The 21,169-nt window shown below is 34.0% G+C and overlaps 1 protein-coding gene across 1 annotated transcript in view; it reads right to left on the bottom strand.

Annotated features, from left to right (window-relative positions):
* The window catches only part of DOCK7 (dedicator of cytokinesis 7), a 259,128-nt gene that overhangs the window by 172,657 nt on the left and 65,302 nt on the right, over positions 1 to 21,169 (bottom strand). Inside the window, 4 exon segments of the mRNA XM_017877272.1 lie at positions 6,844 to 7,006; positions 9,861 to 9,897; positions 13,231 to 13,373; positions 19,202 to 19,367. Of these exon segments, the coding sequence (XP_017732761.1) occupies positions 6,844 to 7,006; positions 9,861 to 9,897; positions 13,231 to 13,373; positions 19,202 to 19,367 (509 nt within the window).

Genomic DNA, 21,169 nt, shown 5'->3' with positions numbered 1-21,169 from the left:
GGACGGGCATGGTGATTCATGCCTGTAATCCCAGCACTTTGGTAGGCCAAGGAGGGTGGATCACCTGAGGTCAGGAGTTTGAGACCAGCCTGGCCAACATAGTGAAATCCTGTCTCTACTAAAAATACAAAAAAAAAAAAAAAAAAATTAGCTGGGTGTGGTGGCTTGCACCTGTAGTCCCAGCTACTTGGGAGGCTGAGGCAGGAAAATCGCTTGAACCAGGGAGGCAGATGTTGCAGTGAGTCAAGATCATGCCACTGTATTCCAGCCAGTGCAACAGAGCAAGACTCTGTCACACACAAACACAAAAAAAGTCCTTATCTGTTAGAGATACATACTGAAGGATTTTCAAGTGAAATGAGATGATGTCTAGGCTTTGCTTCAAAAATATTACCAACAAAACAAAAGACAGGACAAGCAACAGATAAAACAAAAATGACAATGCAAGTTAATTAACCCGTTCTGTAACAAGAATACATGGGCACAGCAAAGGAACACAGACTGGGGCCAGTCAGGGGGTTGGGGGCGAGGGGAGGGGAGGGAGGGAGAGCATCAGGACAAATAGCTAATACATGTGGGGCTTAAAACCTAGATGATGGATTGATAGGTACAGGTACAGCAAACCACCATGGCACACGTATACCTATGTAACAAACCTGCACATTCTGCACTTGCATCCCAGAACTTAAAGTAAAATAAAATAAAAAAAAATTAATCTGTTCTCTTTACTTTTAGGTGTATTAATTTTAGGTGTAGGTGTACTAATTTGCTCTCTTTACTTTTGTAATTTTCCATAATAGAAGTTTAAAACTATATTCAGATTAGATCACAGAAAACAGATTTACTAAAATTTATTAAGAGATATATGGGCATATTCCTAACAGACCAAAATCCTTTTGCTTCTCACCCTGATAGTTACCAGGTCTGAACCACTGTATTCATTCTTACATTCTTAGTAACACCATGTTTGCTAGATACAGTCTTTCAAAAATACTAAGTAGAAAAACATACATTCAACAGGTGATTACAACTAAGGCCATTATTGGAAAAGCGGCTAACTCTAACAGTCCTGCCAAGAACACCATGTGTTCTGCGGATGTATCTCTTAAAAACTGAATGTCAGTAAAACACATAAGCATTTGCTCAATTAATGTACCTTGATCTATTACAACTCAAATACAACAGTGGTGATCAAGTAATAATTTGGAACACAAGTAACGTTGCATACAATCTATTACCTAACTTTCAGATGATTTCAAATATCCAGTAAAAGATTTTTTTCACCATTGAGAAAGATCTTTATTTGGTTTACTTAATGTTAACAATTACACTAGCACTTTTTCTAAAATACTGTGACAGGGTAAGTACTTCCTTGATAAAGCAAGAATTTGATGTAAACCCCACTTGTATGGTGCAGTAAGAAACATCATTCATTTTCTGATTGTTAGAAACTACCATATATTTGTGTATCTTCATTTACCCCCATAGAGAATTTGAAAAGATCAGGTCCCTCTTCAGTTAACCCTACGCAAATAAATTTGACCAGCTGTGTGTGGGGGTAGGGAGGCACGGGGAACGACAGAGTTTGTTATTTAAAGGTGAAAATCTCTAACTTCAGGTATAACTTAAATAACAGATTTAAGTCTTTAAGAAGACTCAATATCTTCAAAAGAACAATTTTTTAAAGTATACATAATAAAAGTAAATTAAACTAATATATACTCCTTTAGACAGCTTTCTCTGAATTGTCTGATAATGAACATAAAAATGAGAAGTGAAAGGTGTATAGGAAATGTGTCACTTTGAGAATACAGCTCTCTTTCCTATGATTTCTCAACTCAGTCAAATGCTTCAACGATGTCCATTCATTCCCCCTGTATTCAGACAGTTATTTTTTCCCTATGAGACCCTTTACAATCCTCTCAAGTTTCTTACTAAAACTAAATACAATATGCAAATATTTTCTTAAAACACACATGAACAATGCTTAAATTCCTAGTTTTTTCAGATATAAATTTGAACCCTCTGGAACTTCAGCTTTGTCATCTATAAAATAGGGATAACTATATTGGTTCTGTGCAGGCTGCTATCAGATTTAATAAGATAATGGCCATATATAAACTAAAAGGAGCCCTAGTGTCAACTTTATCTTCCTTTTTTAAACATTATTCACTGGGAAAATGTGTACACAAATATTTGTATAGTGACCACTGGTATGTATTATCAGAAATTATGGCTTATCCTAAAACATTCCTGAGAAGGCAAAAAGAATCCAAATGAACTAAAAGATTATCATTACCATGATCCAGCACAACCATTCAGTTAGCAAATATTTATGGAAATGTCTGTAAATTATTGATGATATTTGTATATTAGCTGTTAGCTGCTGAGGTTGTCATACATCCCTTTTTGTCAATCCAAAATTATTTCTATCTATGCTAGGTTTTCTAGATATGCTAAAGGTTTTTTTAAAAAATAAACTATCAGTTCCTAAACATACAAGCTGTCCATGAGACCAAGTTTTTCTAACAGCATCAAATAGAGTAAACAACCTTTAATGATTTGGTTTTAAGGTCCCATGGACATTGATGGTTTAAGTAATAATATAAAGCAGGGCAATATTGACTCTGATAACTTCCCTTTTAAAATAATTCTCTTACCCAATTATACCCCAAATGCCTAGTACCCTCATGCTTTTCAAACCAATCTCTCTCAAGTTATATAGTACATGAGTAAATGTAATCTAATCAAGCCAAAAACAATAACAACTTCTATTGAGCATTTAATATGTACTGCATTACTTTGTGCCATGTACTTTACATGTATTTAATCCTCATAGATTTCTAAGATATAGGTACTTTTATCATGCCCATGTTAAAGGAAGGAAAAATCATTCCTCAGTTTTTAAATACAGCAAGTCCTCACTTAATGTCATACATACTGTGACACTGGATAATGTTCTTGGAAACTGTGACTTTAAGAGAAGGACTTTAAGGACCATGTGCAGCAGGTTTTTGAATATAATTTTGTTCAGCATTGTTTTGTCGTACCATTGACGAGGAAAAAAATGGCTTTGTCACATGTCATTTAGCTTAACATCTTAGTTTCTAAGAACCTATTAACAATTTTAAGTGAGAACTTATCGTAATTCTTAAAAATGAAACATGGTTACAAAATATTGGTTACAAGAGCCCATCTCCCAATTTTTCATAAGCTAGACATATAGTCATACCATTTCAAGTAACACAAAATTGTTTCTTTATGTAATTTGGAGATCGATTATTTTAAAAGGGAATAGTCAACTTTATAATCGTATTTTTTTAAAGAAACTATTTGGCAAAAAAAGCAACAACAGGAAAAAAGTCAACAAAGTATAGTAATCACAATTCTACTTCTGAATTTTCATGTTGTATCTAATTTTCTCTACTTCGCTGAGGACACTCTTATACTAGAAAATTATTAATCTCTTTCTTAAACAAAATAATGCATCCTTTTTGCTTCAACAGCTCTCACTGGTACATGCTACTAAGAGAGCACTAGGATCATTTCCATAAACTAAGAAACTAGTACCCTTGACATTCTATATCACATTTCATCAATGTCTGTTAATAGGTTAAACCATTTAAGTTCCTTATAAACTGCACATAAGGAGGAATAAGGTTATGTAAGACCCTAATTTGAAATCAATTCATTTTAATGAAAAACATTAAAGCCTAAATCAGTATTCATGTTCAATAAATGTTAAATAGGCATAATTCTAATGTTTATGATGAGCTTAGCAAGTTCTATTATTCTCTGGAAATAAACTGCTCACTCATGAGAGAAAAATGGCTATTCTATAAACATTTAATGAATCATTTTTTAAAAGCTTCTTGCCTACAATATTATTTTTACTAATAATGTCTGGAATGAGTATTAACTCTGTAATTAATAGAATGTTTAGATACAGTCCAAACTAAAGGCCCTGAGATACATTAAATGATCTCTCAACATCATTCTCAAATTAATATGCTATAATTCATTTTATACTTGAAAATTTAACTCCCAGAATAGAAACTAATTATAGTTTTGGACTATCAGTTAGCCTTACCAATACTAACCATTTCAAGTGATAAAGCATTCCACCCTAAAAACCAAAAGCAAACCCAAAAAAACAAATGATTTTAAACAAGCATTAATACATGTTTATATAATTTCCATTAAACTCAAAAGCAAAACCATACTAATTTATAATTTATAAAACCCCTTAAATCATTCAATGTATGAACTTTTTATCTCCTCCAGAAGAGGATGTTACATTAAAACTGGATACATCCTTAAGAGAAAACAAGGTGCTACCTTATTTGGCAATGTATCTTCTCACTTGGTATGAGTGCACTACTCGATTCCCATTCAAGTTCTGTAACATGTCTAAATTATCTATAGTGGCCCTATTTTCCATTAATTCACAGACAAGATACCCTAGAATCCATTTATATCAAGTGTTTCACTTATATCAACTGTAAGACCTTAAAAAATATTAAACAAATATAAATAATGGTGTAGATTTTGAGGCTAATGTAAGATAAAAGTGTTCTGGTTAGTTTTAATAAAAATATAGCAAACAATTCTCTACCAGTAAGAAATTTTATTTTTATTCAAATTACATATAATTATGAATGCTGGATGTCCTACCCTACCAAAAGATGAAGAACACAGAAAATGAAATAAGAAGGCTTGGATTCAAGTCCAAATAAGTCTCTTAATTCAGCCTTCTGTCAGTGGATAAGTGGAGATAATAATACTGCCAGAATTACATAATGTATAAGATTTCTATGAGACTGAACAAACTAATTTAAATGAAATTGTATTCTATAAAGCACTAAACAAATGTCATCATATCAATATGTCAATATGAAATCGCAGAACACCAATGATAAAGAAAGTAATTCAGAAAGTCTTAGGGAAAAATAAGACACAAAACATTAGTAATCAGTATAATATTGGACTACTCAAGGGCACTACTTAAAGCCAGAAGACAGTAGTTATATTTTCAAAATTATGATAGAAAATGACATAGAATTTATAATTTTATACCCGGCAAAACTAGTAATTTGAGAGTAAAGGTAAAATAAAGATAACATCAGACATAAAAGAAAATTTACCTCCCATACATCCTACTTAAGGAAGATACAAAAAGCTTTCAGTGAAATGAGTAAACTAAGGAAAATATATGAAAAATAAGGACTCTATTGCAAAAAAAAAAAAATGCAAAGAAAATTTCCAGGATAATAGTAAATAGGCTCTAAGATGACAATTGTACAGTAAGCCTAAAAAGCCTACAAAACTTCCTCTGCAAGGGAGGAAATAGTTGATTATTGATGTCTTTCACTGTACTGTAAGAAGTTTTACAGAGAGTTTTAGTGCTAACACATAGAAAAGGAGCCAAATCATGCAGTGGCTTATAGACTATTAGAAAAAATTCATTCTTTTTCTGCTTGTAATAGAAACACTGGAAGATTTCAGACACAGGAATGAATGATTTGATTTACAATTTTCAAAGAATTATCTGGCTGGCTGTAATGTTGAGAAGTGACTGAGATAGGAGTAGAAATAAGATAGCCAAATTAGAAAGGATAGCAAAATTCGAGATCAGAGGCTGTCCAATATTGTAGCCTTTAGCCTCAGGTTATTAAGCACTTGAAATGTGGCTCATCTGAACTGAAATGTGCTTTAAGTATAAAATACACACCAGATTTTGAAGTTAGCAGAAGAGAAAAGAAGTAAAATATCTCAGTAATTCTTAACATTTATTACATGTTGAAATGATACTACTTTAGATACACTGGTTTAGATGACATATATGATTAAAATTAACTTTACCTGTTTCTTTTTTTAAAGTAGCAATTATAAAATTTTAAATTGCAAATGTGGTTCCCATTATATTTCTGCTTGGCAGTGCTGATCTAGATGGTGACAGACTAGAATTTTTAAAAGGTGGAAGTAGTAAGCAGTACAGACCAGGATATATTTTGAAAGTAGAGCCTATGTAACTTGTTGGCTGAATAAATGTGAAGGGTAAGGAAAGGAAAGAAATCATAATAATTCCAAAAATTTTGTCCTCAGGAACTCAGCAAATGGTGGTAAAAATATACCAGGATGGGGAAGTCTAGGATGAAATCCAAAATTCTGTTTTAGAATCTTATACCTGAGCTGCCCTGTTGAATATCCCAACAGACATGTCAAGTTCTGGTCTCAGCACTCACAAGCAAAGGGTATATCATTCATAAGGAGTATATGCAAATGGCACCCCCAGAGTTATGTAATGTTCAGCCTGAAAAGTTATACGTGACAACTTCATGTCAAGTATTCTCTAGATAGTATATACTCAACAAATATTGTTGATTGATTAGAACATAATGCAGGCACATAAATTTGATTCTTGTGTAATGCTAGATTCTGCTACTAAAATCATTTGAGAAAATATAGTAATTAGGAGTTCAAATGTTTTAACCTAAGAGCCCAGGAATCAAATCCCATCATCACCACGCTAAGGCATGATGCTCAGCAAAATGTTTAACCTCTCTAACCCTCGGTTTACTCGCCTCTAAAATAAAGGTAAAATTCACCTCAAATAAAGATTAAATAAGACTAAAAAAGATAAAGCATGTAAGGTAATTAACATTATACCTGACACACAGAAAGCCTTAATATGTGAAAACTACTAATGAAATTGTGCAGTAAGAGATAGAATTAAGTAACAAAACTACTTAAGATTTTTGGAGAGTTTTATTCTTGTTACACTTTAATATTTTAGAATATACAGTATCTTCTATCAGAATTCTCCAAATTAAAATCTCTTACCTGTAAGTAGTGTTTGGAACATAAACATCCCTTGCAGGAAACTCTAAGATTTCTCTGGTAGGTCTAACTCTACTGTCAGGGTAAAGTTTCACTTGAAGCAGCTCCGGAGTTAGGCAATAATGGGGATTTTCAGGTGCGGGAGAAATGTCTATCTTGAGCTGAGCTGCAAATTATACATTAAAAAACAATGTAAACAAAATTTTAAAACTCCATGTTAAACATGTTTTTGAAAGGACTTAGATCCTATTTTTGCAAGAAGTCTGGGAAGAATATTACAGAAACCAAATTTCTATTATCATCATCTCACACCTCTAAATCATTTCATTTCCCAAAGTCTCAAACTTAAAAATTACTGATCCAGACATAAATGCATGTAAAATAATAAATGCTTATTAAATAAATGAATGGGAATGAAGGAAGGAGGAAGCAAAAATAGAAAAAAAAAAACCAGGGATCTGGCATACAAAGAAGCTAAGTCATTTCAAAGGTTAAATGACTTAGTTTTGACTTAGCAAACTTCAAGACATTTTTACTCTGGAATGGTTTGCTCCAACCATAATATAAATCTATTTTTTTAATATTTACCATTCTATTACCGTTCTAGAAAATAATTTTAAGCCATGATATTATTAATCACACTCACTTTAGTACAGTAATTCCCCCCCACTCCCCGCTGGGGATATATTTTAAGACCCAACCCCCAGTGGATGCCTGAAACTGCAGATAGTACCCAACCTTATAGATACTGTTTTTCCCTATACATACATGCCTACAATAAATTTAAATTTATAAATTAGGCAAAGTAAGAGATTAATAACCCTAACTCATAATAAAACACAGCAATTGTAACAGTATACTATAATAAATGTTATATGAATGTGGTCTCTTTCTCTCCCTCTCTCCAAATATCTTAATATTTTCACACTGTAGTTGACTACAGGTAACTGAAACTAAAGAAAGTGAAACAACAGGTAAGTGGGGACTACTGTACTCAAAGTACCAAAGATGTTGAATCCTGCATCCAAACTGTCAGATCACATGACAGTTAATAAAGTGAAGAAGACTCACAGGCATTGAGCACAGAAAAATGTCTGAGCCAGATAAATTTAAAAAAAAAAAAAAAATATATAGATTATTTGAAAGGTTAAGGGTATATATAGTGGGTAGATTTTATGTAGATATGTAGAGTTTGATGTATAAAGTATTACTGTACAGAATGTAGATTATTGGGGGTAAATTTAGTTTGGGGATAATAAAGGTGGTTTTATTTATTTAGGAGTTTTGATTTGAAGATTATATTTGAAATTTTGAATGGAGTGATATTTATATAGAGATATGATTATGGATATAACATTTACAACATATCTTGAGTGAGAGAATAAGTATGGTAATTCATTTACCATACTTTACAAGCGATTTATATTTTAAAATATACCTGTATTATAGAGATCTTAAGTCGCGTCGCGAAGTATAGAGACAGAACAGATTTAGGGCCTTCTCATTAGGCTATTGAATTTTTTGTCATAGTGTATTATTTTGTAGTATGATTCGTTCAATCTACAATTTTTTTTATTTGTTTTGTAAGCTGGTCTCCTTCCCTGATTCAATGATAGAGGAAAAAGTGTAGGTTAATAGGAGAATATACTTAGATTAATTATCAGAGTATACTGGGCGGTGGCTCACTCTGTATCCCTAGCACTTTTGGGGCTGGGCAGCAGATCATCTGAGGTCAGGAGTTCGAAACCAGCCTGGTCAACATGGTAACCCTCTCTTACTAAATATCAAACATATATATATGACAGGCATGTGCTGGTGGCAACAGTGGAATTCTGTTTAGTATACCCAGCAACATAGAAGAGAAGTTGGCGAGTGACGGCCATGACATCACACTTTGAACCCTAGTGAGAATAAGCAGGCTGCATGAAGAGCCAAGATGTACGCAGACAAAATACATAGCAAGCGTACTAGCTGGGGATGAATGCGAGAGAGCGGCACACCTGCAAAAAAAGAAATAAATAATAAAATTTATTCAAATATCAATCATTGGAACAGTAAATCAAGTCAAGGAAGAAAGTTGATGATTTTGTTTGATAATAGATCTTATTTTAATACACATTAGCAGTAGTCAATATTTAGTTGATAGAATTGATGAAATGAGTAAAATTTATAATATAATGATGTATATAGTTAGTAGCATTAACACACACTGTAATGGCCTACAATGTATGTTCTCTATGGAAGAGTTGTAGAATAATTATGATTATAAATATATCAGTTTATTTCCTTTTTTATGCTTTCAAATTTTACTAATTTAATAATACCATTATCTTTTTTCTTATCTATATTCCATTATCCATGCTTATAAAGTATTACAAAATGCTCTCAAATATAGAAAACAAATACAAGTTAGAGATAGATGAAAAGAGCAAAATAAGAATACAGACATAAAACAGAATCAAAAAGCAAACTAATATAAAAATACTTGAGTCTCATAAATATATTACTCTTGAGTTCATATTTGTGTTTTCAACTTTATATCACAAATTTCTCCAATGCAAAATCTGCAGCACTGGCTAAAGTGAAGAAGAAGGAGGAAGAAAGGAGGAAGAGAGAGGAAGAAGAAGGAATTAGATAAGGTAGGGAAGGGGAGAAGGAGGAGAAAAAAACTACTGTTAAGGAAAATCACAACTATCCTGATACTAAGAACAGAAAGAAAACTCCAAAAGGACTTCAACCAGTATGAAAAGAGGCCTCAAAAAAAAAAACCAAAAAAAAACAAAAAAAACCAAATTGCCCATAGCTGATTAACACAAATGCTCAATTTAATATTAATTTTTTCTTCTTACAATTAAAATAGCTAGGGTTTTTATTCTTTTATTGAAGAGTCAGTCTTTAGATTTTATTAATCCAAGCTTCCTGCTTTGACATTTTATTGTTTTATGCATATATCATACATTGTTCTTTTATCTTATTTGGTAATGAATATATTTAAGGCTACTTTATTACTGTTAACTCACCTTGAGCCACAACCCATTCGTTCTTCATCATTATATTCTAAACAAGGATACAGAATTGATCTTCTTTTATCCCATTGTTTAGAAAAAATAATTTTTAATTTCTAAGTGGTTATAGCTTTTATTAATAACTTAAAAGTTTTAGTTTTATTGGGTTATCGTTAGAAAATCTGACTTTACAAGGTTTCTTCAGTGACCCAATATAACTAATTATTATAAATGTTCCATCAGTTGTTGAAAAAGTATATTCTCTCCTTGTGCATACAGAAATAATACAAATTTTTTTTTAGACCAAGGTGCCAACATATGAAATTAATATAGATCTTTAAATGGTCCTTATTCATAATATATTCAGATTATCTCTAGTCTTCATTATTCTATTTCACCCATTAACTTATATTTTCTCTTTTGGTACTTAAATTATATTACTGGTCTCCATTCTTTACTCCCTGTTTCCATGCCTTTTTGGTGAGTGAGGCACAATTCCCTCCCTAGGTTTGGCCAAATGCCTTGGTTTGCCAATAAGCAAACATGATGCAAACAGAAGCTTGAAAAACATTTGCACAATTTAGTTTGCTCTCTCTCTTTAACTTTTGTCACAGCTATGAGAACATGACCAAGCTAGCCTGCTAGAAGATGAGGGTAGAATTTGAGAGACATGTCACAGAGTTGAGTCATTTCTATCTTCCCAGTAGAAGTCAGCCTATATTAGCTGATCTCAGCCAACCTCCAAACTTGTGATTGAGCCTAGTTCACAGAAGCAGTCTAGCTGATACCCTTTCCTCTACATTAGTTGTTTATTGTCCTGTACCACTGAAAAAAATAGATAACTTACGTATCTGTCAACAAATAGAACAAATGTCTTCAAAACTATTGTGTGGGTTTTTGCTTTTAAATATCTATGTGTTTCTAATAATTTTGACTTCACACATTTTATTTATTTATTTATTTTGAGACAAGACCTCACTTTGTCACCCAGGCTGTAATGCAGTGGCATTATAATTGCTCACTGCAGCCTCAACCTCCTGGGCTCAAGCAAGTCTCCCCTCTCAGCCTCCCAGGTAGCTGGAACTACAGGTATGCGCCAATACGCCCAGCTAATATTTTTCATTTTTATAGAAACAAGGTCTCACCATGTTGCCCAGGCTGGCCTCAAACTCCTGGGCTCAAACGACCCTCCAGCTTTGGCCTCCTAAAGGGCTGGAATTACGGGCACGAGCCAGCATGCCTGGCCAACACATTTTAAATCTGTACGTAAACACTAATGATTACTATATCCCTACTGTAGATAGTAATCTCTCATAAATGAAAAGGAAAATTGCCTTCTGTGTCTCATTTAGGGAAAATCTATGCCTTGAATTCTACTTAATTAAAATGGTAATCTCTTTTTTTAACTTAATTTGCATTTGCCTGATGCATAATTTTCTAGCTACTTAAAATACTTACAAAATGGTATATGCTCATGGTTAAAATTTTAATACAGAACTGTATTAAACAGTTTCTGTAATGTAAACATTTTCCACTGCTCTGTGTTTCCAGCAATCATTTATTTTTAAGTTTTCACAATCATTTTGTGCTACTTCACAGTTATAGTAACAGTACTCAAAACAGCGTCCAGAACATGGTGACGAATGCTCAAAAAATACTTGTTGGATAAACAGACAGGGGGTGGATGGCTTATTGATTTAAGCTTACAATACCAATTTATTGATAAATAACAGGCTAAAGAAATGAAAAGAAAGCTGCGGAAGGAAATACCAGCAGAAGTGGTGTAGTAGCTGAAGAAGTAGAAAGCGGGGGAAGTAACATACCTGCAAGGTTGTGTCACTGTAGCAAATCTACTGCCCCATTAACATAGCTATATCTGGTCTATCACTTTATGCAAGTGTAGTCTTCTCTAGACTCTCTTTTATTACTGTCCATAATAAAAAGACCAATACCATTTGAGACATGTATCACTGGCTTTTTTTCCTGAGTTTCTCAGAGCAGCGGCATGTGAATACTGATATGTAACAGTGAAGGGGACTTCAAGTAGATTGCTACTGTCTATTCGAGGTCCATTCAATTGAGGTCTACCCTTGATTCTTGCCCTCTCAAGTTATGAGATATCAGTAAGCCAGGATTTCCTCTTCTTACTCAGAATAACATCTCAGATAAAGGAATTTTGAAGGAATTATTAGCATTTTCCCTTAATCCACTCCAAATCACATACTACTCCAGTTTGTTACATGAATACAAATTTTCTCCCCATTCCTATATGGTTCTAGTCACCTAGTCACTTACAACAAAGACTTTCAAAATTTTCTCATCTTAATTCATGACACAGAATCCATACATATACACACGTGTATGCTCATACAAAAAGGGGAGGGGGGAAACAACTCCCTTAAGTAATATTTAACCTTACTACATGCAATGCACTATTTTTTCTATTCTACTCATGTTTTATTTTCTTTTTTAACCTGGGTGTTATCTACTAAGCCAATTTTCATTATCATTAAGAATCATGACTGGCACTGGAAAAATACAAATTTGATTCATGGTTAAAAGTGAAGGGAACAGGTTTGCAAAGAGTAAAAATATCTTTGATAGAGAACATCTTGGATCTATACATTAACCTCTAAAAACAACACTGACCTCACTTTAGCACCAAATGCACTACTAGGGCCTGAAAGTCTTATTTCATATATTATGAATATGGTAGTTTAGGCCAGAAATTGTGGGGAAGACATGCAGGTCACAGACTCATTCTCATAAAGAAAATTCATAAACGACCAATGTTTAAGAAAAGTCACACTATTAACAATTTGGAAATAGGATACAGGCTGAATACAGTGGCTCACGTCTGTAATCCCAGCACTTTGGGAGGCCAAGGCAGGCGGATCGCCTGAGGTCAGGAGTTCAAGACCAGCCTGGCCAACATGGCATAACCCTGTCTCTAATAAAAAATATAAAAATTAGCTGGGAATGGTGGGCACCTGTAATTCCAGCTACTCAGGAGGCTGAGGGAGGGAGAACTGCTTGAACCCAGGGGGCGGAGGTTGCAGTGAGCTGAGATCGTGCCACTGTAATCCACTTTGGGCAACAGAGTGAGACTCCGTCTCAAAAAAAAAAATAGCATACAAATATGAAAGATGGATTTTGATGCATTATTAGTCATGGTCAACATTTCAACATTTAAATAAATATAATGCTAAAATAGGAACAATATAAATCATTTCTCATTCTTATAGTTGCTTTTATTATTTTTAAAGTTTTTAAGTTTCCTGTAATCACCCTCGCATACATGTACAGTACAATTACTACCTTTCTGAAACTAAAAAAAAATCATGCACAAACATCTCCCCAAAATTCCTACATGACAGAACAATACCTGCTTAAAAAAATTTGTCACTGTGAGAGTAGCTGGTCGAAAGCTCGTCAAGTTACAAGCATCATCTCCACTTGTCGTCCTTTCAAGTGATCGTCTGCCAACAATACTAGAATTCCTCCTCTCTGACCAAGACCCTTTTCGTTCTACAAAAGAATTAAAAACAAAAAAAATTCATTTTCATAAAATTTAAATTTTGTTTTAAAGTAGCTTTCCAAACACAAGGAAGAATCTACTAAATTGAAAATTACCCACTCAGCATATCAAGCATAGTAGGAGAATTTTGCTTTTGGAGAGATTAGTAACAAACTACCTAAATCTTCTGGTTGTCTTTTTATAACATCACAAATGTAAAAATAAGTTTCTAACATGCAAAGATCTATGGGCATGACCAATGATGAGCCATGAAGAGTAACTATAGAGGAAGTATGCATTTACTACAAAATATTTACCACAAGGAAAATTTTAGTCATCATTAATCGTCCCTCAGTCTTAGCTCTTTGGTTTGAAAGAAAATTGTAAGATAACTTGTATTCAAAGTACTTGCAAGATCATCCTATTTTTTAAAACCAATAGAACTAGACTGAAGATTAACAAGGAAATAGAATACTTGCACAAAACTATAAACAAACTAGACCTAATGGACATTTACTCTACACTACACTACACTAAGCAAGAGCAGAATATACATTCTTCTCAAGCACTTAAAGAATATTCTATAAAACAGTCTATATACTAAGCCATAAAACAAGACACAATACAGTCAAAGAGATTAAAATCATACAAAATACGTTCTCCAACAACAGAAGAATTAAACTATAAATCAATAACAAGAAAATTTGGGGGATTCACAAATGCGTGTAAGTATAATAGCACATTTAAAAAATAGCTAATGGAAAAAGAAGGAATAACAGAAATTAGAAAGTATTTAAGATGTATGAAAATGCAAAAACAACATACCAAAGCAGTGCTGGGGGGAGGATTTACAGCTATTAATGTCTATTTTAAAAATAACTATCTCAAATCAGTAATATAACCTCAGACTTCAACAAACCTCAAAAGAAGAGAAACTAAATCCGAAGCCAGCAGAAGGCTACAAAAGAGACAACCGCAGAGTGGAAATAAGGAAAATAGAAACTATAAAAACCACATAGAAAATCAATTAAACCAAAACTGTTTCTTCAAAAGATAAACCTGACAAATCTTTAGCTAAAATGATGAACAAAAAAAAAAGAAGACTCAAATTACTAAAATCAGGACTGAAAGAAGAGATATCATTTACTGACTTTACAGAGTAAAAGGAATAAAGGAATATACAGCAATACTATGAACAACTGTAGGCCAACACTTAGATTAGCTACCAACTAGATAACTTTGATGAAATGGACAAATTTCTAGAAAGATACAAAGTATTTATACTAAAACTGACTCAAGATGAAAGAAAATACGAATAGACCCAAAACAAGTAGAGAGATCAAATTAGTAATGAAAAAACTTACCACAAAGAAAAGACCAGGCCATGACAGGTTCACTGGTGAATTCTTCCAAACTTTCAAAGAATTAATACCAATCCTTCAAAAACTCTTCCAAAAAAGCGGAAGGAACACTTCACAACTCATTCTATGAGGCCAGTATTACCCTGATACCAAAACCAGACAGAGGCATCAAAAGAAAGAAAAACTACAGACTACTACACCTTATGAATATAGATGCAAAAATCCTAAACAAAATACTAGCAAACAGACTCCAACAACACATAAAAAAGATTACATGCCATGACCAAGCAAGACTTTTCCCAGGAATTTAAGGTTAATTTAACATCCAAAAACCACATCATTCGATGGAACACCATATTGAAAGGATACAGGACAAATAATTTTAATAGAGGAAGAAAAGTATTTTACAAAATCTAACAGACTTTCATGATAAAACACTTTTAAAATTAGGAATAGAAGAGAATCTCCTCAATCTACCAAAATACATCTATGAAAAGCCAACAGCAAATATCATACTTGATGGTGAAACACTGAATGCATTTTCCCTAAAGTCAAGAATGAGACAAGGATATCCACTCTTGTCATTTCTAAAACATTGCAGAAGAGGTTCTAATAAAGACAGAAAAGAAAAAGGAAGAAAAGGCACCCAGACTGAAAAAGAAAAGTGAAACTCTTTTTATTTGCAGATGACATGATTTTGTATACAGAAAATCCTAAAAAATCTGGGGAAAAAAATGAACAATAACAATTGGAATTTAGTAAACAAATTCAAAAAGGTTTCAGAGTACAAGATCAATATACAAAAGTCAATTTTATTTCTATACACTAGAAATGGACGTTGTAAAGACAGAATTAAGAAAACAATTCCATTTAAAATATTATCAAGAAACGATAAAATACTAGGGTATAAATTTAACGAGAAGGACTTGTACACCGAAAATGACACAACACTGAAAAAAATGAAAGAGATTTAAATAAATGAAAAAATTTCATGTTCATAGATTCAAAGATTTAAAATTGTTAAAATGGCAACAATCTATAAATTGACTTAGAGATTCAATGTCAACCCTATCAAAATCCCAGATGCCTTTGTGCACAAACTAACAGCTGGTCCTAAATTTATACAAAAATAAATGAAACCCAAAATTTCCAAAACAAATCTTGAAACAGGATAAAAGTTGGAAGACCCACTCTTCCCAATTTCAACACTTACTTCAAAGGTAAAGTAATTCGGTATAGCAGCAGTCCCCAACCTTTCTGGCACCAAGGACTGGTTTCACGGAAGAAAATTTTTCCACACATGGGGTAGGGGATCACTTTAGGATGATTCAAGCACATTACATTTATCATTAGAGTCCCATAAGGTGCATGTAACCTAGATCCCTTGCATGTACAGCTCACTATAGGGTTCACATTCCTAACAGAATCTAATGCCACTGCTGATCTGAGAGCAGGCAGAGTTCAGGCGATAATGCTCGCTCAGCCGCTGCCCACCTATTGCTCTACGGCCCGGATCCTAAGACGCCACACACAGGTACCTGTCCGCCACCTGGGGGTTAGGAACCACTGTGGTACAGCACTGGCAAATATACCAATGGAATGGAATTGAGAGTCCAGAAATAAACCCCACATGAATGGTCAATTGACTTTCAATAAGGGATCTAAGACAATTCAATGGGGGAAAGAATAGCTTTTTTAATAAACGGTGCTGAAACAACTGGATATCCACATAAAAAAATGAAACTGGACACCTACCCCACAATGTACAAATATTAACTCAAAATGGATTATTATAAACCTAAATGTAACAGCTTAAACTATAAAACTCTTACAAGAATACATACAAGTAAATTTTGATTCGTATTTCATAATGGTTTCTTAGATAAAACACCAAAAGCACAGTGACAAAAGAAAAAAATAGAAAAACGTAACTTCATCAAAATTTAAAACTTTTGTGCTACAAACAATACCATCAAGAAAAGTGAACTCACAGACTAGGAGAAAATATTTGCTATCATGTATTAGGTAAGGAATTTGCATCCTGAACATATAAAGAACTCCTACAACTCAATACCAAGAACGTTGAAACCCCATTTAAAAAATAGGCATTAACTATTCATAAATAATAAAAGACCAAAAGCCATTAAAACAGAGCAAAGGTTAAAAATACCTATTTTTCCAAGAAAGATACACAAATAGCCAATACACACAAACGATGCTTAATATAGCTAGTGATTAAGAAAAGGTAAATCCAAACTACAATGAGTGCCACTTCACTTGCACTAGAATGATGATAATCAAAGAGCAGACAATATGTTATATTGGTAAAGATACGGCAAAACTGGAACCTTCATACATTAGTGGAATGCTAGTGGAATTTCTGAAGGTGCAGCCACATTGGAAAACAGTGTGGCAGTCCTTAAAAAGATTAAGCACAGAATTATCATATGACCCAGAAATTTCACTCCTAGCTATATATCTACATACCTAAGAAAAAAACAATGTCCACACAAAAGCTTGTACATGACATTTCAACACTATGAAACATTATTCATAATAAACTCAAAGTAGAAAACAACCCAAATCAACTGATAAATAAATATAGCATATCAATACAACAGACTATCATTTGGCAATAAAAAGAAATAATACCAATACATGCTATGACATGGATGAACCTTAAAAACATTATGATAAGTGGAAGAAGCTAGCTACAAAAGACTACATATTATACAACTCAATTTGTATGAAATGTCTGGCATAGACAAATCTATAGAGACAGAATATATATTAAACATTGTTTAGGGACAGGTTGGAAGACTGGGGGAATGAGGAGTGACTATCGTTAATGGGTACAAAAGTGTTCCAAGATGGGTACAGAAGTATTCTGTAGTAGTGGTTGCAGAACCCTGTGAATATACCAAGAAAACACCGTACAGTAAGTCCTCATTTAACATCACGGATCAGTTCTTTGAAACTGTGACTTTAAGCAACACGTTGTATAACAAACCAATTTTACCATATGTTAATTGATATAAGCAAGAGTTAAGTCCCTACAGCATATTTCTGGTCACGAAAATTTCATCAAACTTCTAAATAAATACTCAAAACACTTCTAATATTAAACATTCAAATAAATGTGCACTATATATATATTTAAGAAAGATTAATTAAAAATAAGTAGGATAATTATTTACCCAATTATCCCAGTTCAGGGTCACAAGTGGCCAAAGCCTGTTCCAGCAGCTCAGGAAAGAAGGCAGTGTATGGCAAATGCACCTGACAGCGGTAACTTAAGCAAACCCTGAGAATGACTCTATGGTCTAAAAAGAATGTGTATTCGGAGTTCTGAGCTAAGGAACCTGGGAGTGGCCAGACTTGAAGATTCATTCCTTATCTATAAGGATAAAGACATCTGAACCTCTAGCCCATCCAGTGAAATCTAGGCCATACACGGAACCAAGGTCCTTTGTTTTGAGTTAAATGAGGGTTTTCAGGTGGAAGTTACTAGGGGGAGGATGCTAAGGGAAAATGCTACGTAAACTGCATGCTTTTTCAAGTGACTGTGGTTTTCTGTCCAGCTTGCCACTCTGTATGTAAGTTCCCTCAGTAAACCCTATGTCTCATTCTCTGGCTCCCCATCTCTTCTTCAGCCTCTCTGATACAATGCAATACATACCGAAGTCAATAGGGGTCCAGCATGACAGGCAGGAACCTGTCCTGGACAGGATGCTATTCCATCACAGGTGTACACACACACACACCCACATTACCTTATGCTGCTACCACTTAGACATGCCAGTTCACCTCATGAGCACAGCTTTGGGATGTGGGAGGAAATGAGTACCCAAAAATCCCCACACACACATGGGGAGAACATGCAAACTCTACACAGACAGTAGCCCCAGCCAGGAATCAATTCTTTTCCTCATCAACATCATAAAAAAATCAAAAACAAAATGAGATATTTGAAGACCTGCTGTATTGTACAATTTAAATTGGTGACTTATATGGTATGTGAATTATATCTTAACAATGGTGTTAAATGAGAAAAAGGCAAAAAGGCAAAAAAAGAAAATTCTTTTTATGCAATATTACATTGCAGAGTCTACAAATGAAACAAGCTTATATAAGAAAAAAGAGGCCAGGCGTCGTGGCTCATGTCTATAATCCCAGCACTTTGGGAGGCCAAGGCAGGCGGATCATTTGAGGTCAGGAGTTCGAGACCAGTCTGGCCAACATGGTGAAACCCCATCCCTACTAAAAATACAAAAATTAGCCAGGCGTGGTGGTGCACATCTGTAATTCCAGCTACTTGGGAAGCTGAGGCAGGAGAATTGCTTGAACCCAGGTGGCAAAGGTTGCAGCGAGCTGAGATCACACCACTGCACTCCAGTCTAGGCCACAGAGCGAGACTCCATCTCAAAAAAAAAGAAAAAAGTAAACATTTAGAAATGTTTTGTATAAAACACTCTTACCTCCAGTACTGATTTCTACTTCTGTAGAATCTCTTTCCAAACTCCCAGCACTGCTAACAATATTCATTAAATGGATTGCAGTCCAAGCAAAAGGCATGCGATACTTCCCAAGTCTTTGGCAAAACTGATCTGCTTGACTCTTCAGTTTCTCCAGTTTTTCTTTATTCTGCAAAACAGAACTTTATATATTATATGATTATTCTTGAAAGAAATCAATTAAAGGCTATTTCATACTACATAAAGGAAAAGGATGAGAAGTCTCAATTCCCAGCAGAGATGAAAAAAAAATCTGTACCTTACAGAGATCAAGTATTAGTGTAATATCTTAAACAGTGAACAAACTCAACATATTCTACAAATGTACGTGCAGAGCTTGAAATTTCTGTTTGTGATCATGTTATTCTGGGGAGAAGAGAGCAAGTACCAAACAGGTATTATGTATTGCAAGTATTTGTTTTAGGAAGGAAGCATAACCATGGTCTAGTTAGCAACTGGGAACTACAAAATATTCTAGGTTATAATTTGTTAAATTTTGTTACTCTATAAAAGATGGAAGTAGCTGAGCAAATTTGAAATAGTCCCTAACTTATAACAACCATGAGTTAAGAGTGGGGAAGCACGAATAGGCCAATGATAAACAAGCTCAGAGTTGTAACAAAAGAAGAAAAGTAAAAAGTATTAGAAGAAGACTAAACACTGGAAAAAGACTAATGGTCCAAATATTTAATAGTACAAGCATATGTGGAAGACATCTTGAGGCTAGCTCAACTTTTAGGCTACTCCTGAAACAAACCTAAAGGTGGCCTGCAAAAGCCAATCAACACTCTTAAGCCTGAAACCTATACTACCTCTCTCATATACTCTTTGCAGATGAGATGTTGAACTATACACTAATGACAGTGTCCTACCTTGGGACTAAGGGCTAGAAAAAGATGAACCAATAACTAAATGATAGCACTATTTATTACTATCTATATTATACCTCTAAAACAGTTCTTGTTTTAAGTATACTTCAAGTATATTTAATTCTAACAGTGTATGTACATACAAGCAAAGAGCGGAATAAGCTGCTAGTATATTTAAGAGCACTAAGTAACAGGGCAAATTTAATATGTAAAATGACAACCCGGGGACAGGCAGAATATTATACTTTAACCATGAGTTCAGCCAGGTAATCAAGAATCAAGAAAAAAATATCTTGTGCTCAGATCTACAGAAAAAGCTCAGTTCTTGTTCTGAATCTTGGGAAAACAGCAAAACATTTTCTGGGTTTGGGTTGCTTACCTAGTATTCCTCAAGCATACTTCTCCAGGAAGTTCCAGAATTAAATTTTGTGTTCAAAGATCCAAAGACCACTTGTATTCTTGTAACTAACACATAGTATCTGAAATTTGTTATCAATTATCCAACCTTTTTTTTGCTTTTATAATTTTATACACATTCTAGAAATTAAGTTGGGCGTGGTGGCTCACGCCTGTAATCCCAGCACTTTGGGAGGCTGAGGCAGGTGGATCACTTGAGTTCAGGAGTTCAAGACCAGCCTGGCCAACGTGGTAAAACCCTGTCTCCACTAAAAATACAAAAATTAGCTGAGTGTGGTGGCACATGCCTGTAATTCCAGCTACTCGGGAGGTTGAGGCAGGAGAATCGCTTGAACCTAGGAAGCAGAGGTTGCGGTGGGCCAAGATCGCGCCACTGGACTACAGCCTGGGTGACAGAGCAAGACTCTGTCTCAAAAGAAAAAAAAATCTAGAAATTAACCATCTGATGGCAAAAAAAAAAAAGGCTGTATTTTCTTTTCTTTAAGACTATTATATTTTTACTATATTCCTTAATAATCTGCAGTCAGATGGAAGCCAAGAATATTTCTATTTTGCTAGGAAAATTTCTATCAATATCACTATTTTATAAATAAAGAAAACATTTCATTATTTAGGAGTTAAACTGAATTAATTTAGTTCTCTCCAT

The sequence above is a fragment of the Rhinopithecus bieti genome, unplaced genomic scaffold (assembly GCF_001698545.2).
Source record: "Rhinopithecus bieti isolate Rb0 unplaced genomic scaffold, ASM169854v2 scaffold_6380, whole genome shotgun sequence".
In the NCBI taxonomy this organism is placed as follows: Eukaryota; Metazoa; Chordata; class Mammalia; order Primates; family Cercopithecidae; genus Rhinopithecus; species Rhinopithecus bieti.
This window is presented reverse-complemented; position numbering and strand designations above follow the sequence as displayed.